This window comes from Pinus tabuliformis, chromosome Q (assembly GCF_031772625.1).
Source record: "Pinus tabuliformis cultivar Carrire ecotype Pingquan chromosome Q, CPIR1, whole genome shotgun sequence".
NCBI classification, from domain to species: domain Eukaryota; kingdom Viridiplantae; phylum Streptophyta; class Pinopsida; order Pinales; family Pinaceae; genus Pinus; species Pinus tabuliformis.
In genome coordinates this window covers 366,482,095-366,489,915 of record NC_142296.1, presented here as the reverse complement: position 1 = coordinate 366,489,915, position 7,821 = coordinate 366,482,095, and the positions used below count along the sequence as shown (strand labels likewise).

Here is a 7,821-nt window from a genome sequence, read left to right as displayed (position 1 = left end):
TCTCTACAATTTACATCTTTGATGAGGCCTTCATCAATTGCTTCTCTTTGACGCATGCACACTTTAGAAGGGAAAACCATCTTATTGCATATGGTGGTTGGAGCACCTATTGAGTTCCCACTCTAATTGTTTATGCATATTCCCTCTCACACCTGGTATTGGGTTTCATTGTGTTTTCTTCACTGATCCTAAATAAGTACATGTGAAGGAATTTTTTGAGGTTATAGTTTTGAATTAGGACATTTCATTTGTTTCTCCAATGTCAAGGAAGTTTAATGTGACTCTGTTTTTTTGGAGGTCACATGCGTCTTTCTATCTATTTCATTTATGGAGAATGTTCTTTGACAACATTAAGGGAATTGAGTTCCCGCTTTAATTGTTTATGCACATTCCCTCTCACACTTGGTATTGGGTTTCCTTGAGTTTTCTTCACTGATCCTAAATAAGTATATGTGAAGGCATTTTTTAAGGCTATAGATTTGAAGAAGGTAACATCATTTGTTTCTCCAATGTCAAAGAGGTTTATGTGAAGATTTTTGGGAGACTACAGTGTGGCAAATGGACTATCCATTAAGAGTTAGTTTGCACCTTTCATGGTTAGGTCGTAGTTGTCAACATTGGTCATTAATTTATTCCCTACCTCGTTAAACATTGAGGGATAATTGTAATGTTTATTTGGCATTTTATTTATCACATCTATTCCAAATGGATATTAAGTAGGGATGTTGAAATGTAATATTTACTTTTTAAAATATCTTGTATACCTCCTTATTTGCGTCCCCAAGAATATATTAAGGCAAAATGTTTGGAGTTATCTGAACTAATTTTGACTTGTGAACCTCATGGCCTTTAACCACCCTTCGTAAGTGTTATAGCTCACAATCGTGATTAGTAGGTGGGATTTCTGGTCTCAAGTTTTATGGTTTTAAGGACAATTAATATAAAAAATACTCCCATATTTGGGGCTTGGCCTCTTTTGTAATGGATCAATGTATATGAGCTATATTGATTATTTGGATATGAAATATACACCAATCGTTTGTGTTGGTCTTTTGTAATAGATCAATGTATATGAGCTATATTGATTATTTGGATATGAAATATACACCAATCGTTTGTATTGGTCTTCGGATTTTCTATGCTTATGTACTGGGTTATCTTTGTTTTAATGATATGATAATTATTCTTTGCTTCGATGTTAATATAATCCTACTTTAATTAATGATGTTCAATGCCTTTTCTTAACACCCCATGATGCTTCCAGGACTAGTGGATGCAAAGGGCATTGTGCTTCATGGCAAGCATAAGCTCTTGTGAAATGGGCCTCTAAAGGGCAAAGGGTGTAGATAAACTCCTCATTTATGCGAAAACAAGGACGTAAGAAGATTGATTTATATCGTAAGAAACCTCTAAAATAAGGATGTTTAGAAATTTTAACGTCTGCATTAAGTTCATGGGCCCTTGTATCTACCTTGAAACTCAAACATTCATAGAGGAATGATGCTTAAAAGCAATTGGAGTTAAAACCAAGGAGGTAAAAGTTGGAAGGACTAAGGACCCAAACATTCATAGAGGACTGATGCTTAAAAGCAATTGGAGTTAAAACCAAGGAGGTCAAAGTTGGATGGACTAAGGACCTACTTGTTTCTGACTTGTATGGAATGACAAAGATGTCACATGTTGGAGACCATCAACACCTTGACACACTAAGCTTTTGACCAGGTGAGTGTGTGAGAACTACAGTAAGCTTTTGACCATTTTAGGTGAGCGTGTGAGAGCTTGATGCCTAGAGGAGGAAACTTTAACTGATTTCTCCTCTTTGTTCAAGGAAAAGTGTTGACATGATGTTTAATAGAGTGGGTACTAAACACTCTCACACTAGTATGTTGGAATGCTACTCACTGAGAAAACATGAAGGATACTAAAGGAAGAGTGGGTACTTAAAAAGACCATGCAACACTAATTTGACCAGGAGATTAATAAATTTAGATATTTATTGCTCCTTTTCATATTCTCTCACAGATTAGATCTATGTTGGAATGCTAGTGACTGAGAAAACATAAAAGATACTAAAGGAAGAGTGGGTACTTAAAAAGACCATGCAACACTGACTTGACCAGGAGATACAGAACTTAGAAATTTATCACTCCTTTTCATATTCTCTCACAGATTAGATCTATTTTCTCTAACTGCAGGATGCTCGTCAAACAAAAGGGTACAAGGCAGTTAGAGCCCCTAGATATTGATATAACCCAAGCATAGGATTTTTTTGATGGTGAAAGACAAGGTAATCTAGATGTCAGTAATGCTGGTGGAGTGCTGTACCTATCAGAGGCCCGGTGTAAAAGTTCAAGGCTGACCTGGGAAGAATCAAACAATTATGCATAATTTATGGCATTAAGGTTTCCACTACAGCGTGTCCAAGGAAAAAAATGCAAAGAAAATTCAGGTCTTTCAGGATTCCAGTTGGGAGATCAATTCGATGAGAGGCACTATTCAACTTTCCAATATCACTCATAGACCAATTGGAGATCAGTTGAAGGACATGACATCTTTTTAATGATTTTCTTTCAAACATTATAATCGAGAGTTGAATGGTAAACAGATGCTCTGTCAGAAGAGGCAGTACAGAGTCCTGTGGGCAACTTGATTCGGGAGGATAACAGTGAGAGCTATACTGTTAGCTGCCATTCAAGGTTCTGATTGGTTTTGACATGAATTTTAAGGGAGGCAGAATCTGTCTCTATTGTTTTTCTGTAGAGTGGTTTTATGCTGTTTAGAATTTCAGTATTATGGTAGTGCTGTTTGTATAATTGTTTTTTCGTGATGGGTGTAAGATTAGCAATGGACTGTTTAATGAAGTAATGATGTGTACGGAGGACTGTAAGGGGCTATTTATTTTTTCTAAAGAAAAAATTGTAACTTTCATTAGTTACATATCGTAGATGCTTCTTGATCGTAATTTTCATTAGATGTTAGAAAATTACATGCTGTAGATGCTTCTCAAGAAGCATAGATCAAAATCTGGTGGCAAGCCACTTACATAGTAGAAAGTCTGTTACATATATGTAACCTGATGTCCTATGATAAATATACAAGAGATAAACATGCAAAATACAGTTCAGTAAGTTATATCAGTCAAAATAGTATCCTCTCCAAAATCAGGGCAGAGGTGCCCTGTAAGGGGCTATTGTCCTTGAGAAGGATATTTTTTTGTTGTTTGTTTGCATATCAGGACAGCAAAAAGGTCCTTGAAATGTGCAGGTGTAAATAACAAATGAACAATGTAATTTGATTCAATCTACAAATAGAATGGTGTTTTTTGCTTTGGAAAAGAAAAGTGTATAGAGTTAATCTTTTAAGCACCAAGGGGCTTGCTCCCAGGGTTTTTTCATCCCTCGTTCATCCCTCGTGCTGCTCAATAGATCAAGGTTAACATGGATCTTATCATAATAAAATGGACAACACCAGAAAATATTTGTGTAAGGTTACATTTCTTGCTCAATATTTTTTTCTATTTGAACTTCTATTTTAGAAAACAATGATGACATCACCAAATGTTCTTAACACATCTTTAAAATAACATTACAACACACTTGATGGTATTAAAATAGAATATTATACCCTAATCCTTTCTGCTTGGTCTAACCAACCGAGGAAGGGATCTGTTCTGAATTCAATGGTCCTGAAATGGAGCTTACTTTCTTTATCCTAACTTGATTAATTGCAGACTAAAGTTGTAAACTAATTACAGACATAAAGTGTTCAAAGCAGCTTATCATTGATCAATTACCATAGATTTTAGTTGAGTATAACTTGGTTTTTACCCCTACGAGATTTTAGTTGATTATCATATGACTTTTATTTATACTAGCTGTATTTATCAAAAAGCATAAATGGATAATAATAAATTATGAATCTTTGCTAATGCAATGAGAAGATTGACAAATTGGTTTTGCAACATAGATATATTCATTTCATATCAAAAACCTGGATAGTAATTTGCAAAACTAAAAAAATTATAATTCATGTCACAATCCTCATATTCAAACCCTTTTCTCCTATTCTTTGAGCTTTTTTGTATTGATGTTTCTATATGTTCCATAAAATCAATAAAGGAGGTTTCAGCTACTTTGGCTAGAGTAATAAGACTTGGATCAGCAAAAGTTAGAGCAGTAAATTTCAACAGAGAAGATGCACATTAAAAATGATTCCTCGTGCTATATGCTTTTGAAACTTAATTCAATATCAAAATTGGTTCAATGCATGCTTTCACTTGAGTTTCATTTCCAAGTAACAGGGGCTTTCGGCGTGGCATATGCACCTTAGAGAAATATGTTGACGGTATGCGAGGCATTGCAGTCAAAATATTAAAGCCCCCAATCCCTATTTGATTCGTGTGAGCTTAACATAAATATTGACTGTTACATAAGATAGAACATCTTGACAGAAATAGTTTCAAACATTCACACATAATGCACAGTGCAGGCCCTCTGAAAACAAGGTAAATGGCAAAAAAATCGTGGAAGGAATTCCAACTTATTGAGAAAAAAGGCACTAATGGAATAGTTGTCATAATATGTTCCAATAAGTTTAACAAAAAAAACTAAAGAAAATATGCTATAACAAATCCCTCATAGCTGTTTGCAATATTTGCCGTGGAAAGGAACATTGGAAAGGCTGATCAGGACCTTACTGGGTTAACCTGACTCAGAGCTGAAAAGCACCCAACTTTTCATTTCCAAATACTGAAAATAGAAATTCCACTAGGTCTCCAAAGGAGTACCCTAGACGCCCCAGGCTTAATTAACACTGTTTGGAGATTCCTCTCCAAACAAAAGACTCCTCAAAATACGACTAGGAATGCCCTCCATTAGGACAAATAAGTGCCCAGCCTCCGGAATCTCGTGATAGTGAATCCATGAAAGCCGTTCAGCAATGTAACGCTGCAAGGACGCTGGCACGAGTTCATCTTCACCCCCTTGCCATATGTGCACTGGAACAGCATTGTTAGGAAATGGGTTGCTGAGTTCCATAGGATCAAAATCCCACTTGCCGAACATGATCATCATTTCTCGATGTAAAGACTCAAAAACTCCCTGTTGCAGTGTTGCCTTTACACGCTGCAAAAGTAGATAAATCAGTGATTAACAAGGAGAGAGAACTCTTGAATCCAGACTTAGACACAAAGTCAATATTTATTCAATTGGAATTTTTTATTGCATTGAAAGAAAGAATATACTCTACAGCCTAGATCTCTTGAATCCAGACTTAGGCACAAAGTCAATATTTATTCAATTGGAATTCTTTATTGCATTGAAAGAAAGAATATGCTCTACAGCCCTAGAGTGAGAGAGATCTCTATTATAACAAAAATTTTAATTAGACAAATTATAGATAAACTAGCAAAGATCCATTTTAACTTTGGATCTTCTATATGGTAAGATGGATTAAAAACGTTCCACATATAAAGCCATTATGTTTTGTGCTTCCAATTTCTTCTGAACCCTCTCTGCCCTTAATAGATCCAGAGCTAACATGAAACGATGCTGGTATAATCTTAGCATTGGTTCATTATTGAGAAAAAGTGGCAAAACCAATCTGAATCAAATTTGACAATTCAATTTGGCAAAAAAAAGAACAGTAAAGCTTTTCTATTTGCGGGTTGTAGGAAAGGCAACTTAAAAATTCATTCTATTCTCTGTGCACAAATAAGCAAAGCAAGAGACATAAGGCTTGGAACTAGGAAAAATATATACTTCAGCAGATCTTCCACTCGCAGCAAATTTGATGATTAGCTCCCTATCATGTCGGTTTAGAGGCTTCCATGTCCCTTGAATAAGCCTTGAAGAAGGGAGCCACTTTTGGGACATCCACCAATAAGTCAGCCAAGGGGTATAGTAGGAAACCCTAAGCGCCCATTGTTCCTGTAAAGGTTGCTGATAATAAGCTTTTTTAGATAAATTAGCTGGGAAGCCAGGCCACCTGTAATTTATTGCAGGTGCTAAGAGTGCAACACCTGCTAATCTGCATCATGATGCATTATCAGTGCTATAAAAATAATAAAAATGGTAGACTTCCAAAAACCTAACACAACCTCTGTCATTTTCAGTTAAAGTGATAGAGAGAAGCAATGTGCTCTACAGCTTAGATGGGTATATGAGATTTATTAAGCCCTAAAGAGCACTTCGTAATTTTGATTGGGTATATGAGATTTATTAAGCCTTAAAGAACACTTCGTAATTTTGAGTTTAGGATGGATATATTTGATGATAATAAGTTCAGAGTTCACATTAAATAGATCTGAGATTAAAATGGACTCATACTACTTGACAATAAGTTCAAATAGTTAACCATAAGTTCAGATTTGAGAAAGCAAATAATAAGAACCTGTGTGGGATATATCTGAGGCATCCCCATGTCGGATATCCCCCCATGGAGATGCCTATCACGTAAAACTTGGGGCCAAGATCAAGTTGGTCTGCAAGGCTTTCAATGTCAAGAGCTCCACTCCTCACAGACCTATTAGGATGAGGATCGCTTTCTCCATACCCAGGCCTATCAAAGCTTACAACATAGACGCTCAGCTCTTCCAGTAGCTCCTGCAATATTAATGAATGCCATCATCACAAGCTCATCAGTATTAATTACTGAATTCAGAACCATAGAATGTTACTCTGCAGTTGATACCTCAGAAAAGAGGGAATCATTTCTGGATCCCAGAAAACCATGTGTCGTGATGATCTTATACTTGGCTCTCTCTTTTGGAACTCCGCTTTCCTTATAGGCCAAATGTCTTCCATCTTGAAGGCGAATACGAGGAGCAGTCACTGGAGGGCCATTGGGGGTTCCACAGATAACAGGAGGAGGTGGCTGGATGGCCTTGTATGCCCATGCAAGAAAACCCACGATTGAAACAAAGGCCAATTTTTTCCACACACCTGAAATGAGAAGATGATGCCTTTGCTTAGCAATTTGGGTATTTAAGTGGGCTCACAAAATATGGAAAGTATTGGATATTAGGATCATGACTGATAACCTTTACTGATTGCAGATCTGCTGCCTGACTTGCCCTTTCTGGTGTGGGCTCGGGCAGAGGCAGCGGAAACCCTTCGGTTTCTAGCAGTCATCTTCTCTTAAATCTAATTCAAGAAAACCCAACTAAAGAATGCCTGTTCTAAAGGACAGACATGAAAACAAAACAGTTTCATGAATCCGTACAACATCAAGCAAAAGCTCGTTTACTCCTTACAAAAATGAGTCGTGACAAAACATACCTCAAAGCGTGTTATGGATTCGAGCAGTGTCAGTGTCCTGCATAGTTAGTACAAGCAATATGACGAAATTGGAGCTCTAAATGAGGTTGAAGCAGACCAGACTCTTGTTTCAAATCGCAGAGGAGTATATACACAGGAAGCCTGTCCATCACATGATCAAGATCACTTACTATACCCTGAAACTTTGAAGACCAGAGTCGGTAAAATCGTGAGATTTTCAATGTTTTATAACCATCTATGTTTTAGATCAAACTTCTGCATAAAAGCACATGGACCGACAATGCTTTCTAGTTTCGTGGGTTGACTCTTATTATTAAGACCCATTTAAATCGAAATCGTACAACGAGAACACAAGTTAAACCTGGTCATACTGCCAAAACTTAGGATAGATTTATTTTTAATTTATTATTACTATTTCATTGGAATAATAAAATATGATTTTATTAAAAAGTGAATCTATAAAAATGAGTTATTATTTTGTTCATTTTTTTTGTTGAGAAAGTGTAATTATTGATTTTCAAAATTTTAATTGATTTTAATTATT

The 7,821-nt window shown here is 36.2% G+C and overlaps 1 protein-coding gene across 2 annotated transcripts; it reads right to left on the bottom strand.

The window, feature by feature from the left end:
• Nucleotides 1-4,509: 4,509 nt before the first annotated feature.
• LOC149219682 (uncharacterized) lies at nt 4,510-7,588 on the bottom strand. Of its 2 annotated transcripts, none has more exons than XM_089384448.1 (6): nt 7,278-7,588; nt 7,040-7,177; nt 6,691-6,941; nt 6,391-6,602; nt 5,760-6,027; nt 4,510-5,123 (listed from the first exon to the last, which is right to left on the bottom strand). In XM_089384448.1, exons 2-6 carry the CDS (start codon nt 7,128-7,130, stop codon nt 4,803-4,805), a joined length of 1,143 nt encoding a protein of 380 aa, XP_089240574.1. In that variant the 5' UTR covers nt 7,131-7,177; nt 7,278-7,588; the 3' UTR covers nt 4,510-4,802. The 2 variants fall into 2 exon arrangements, with proteins under 2 accessions (XP_089240574.1, XP_089240573.1); XM_089384447.1 differs by having other exon boundaries at nt 7,040-7,172; nt 7,278-7,587.
• Nucleotides 7,589-7,821: the final 233 nt, after the last annotated feature.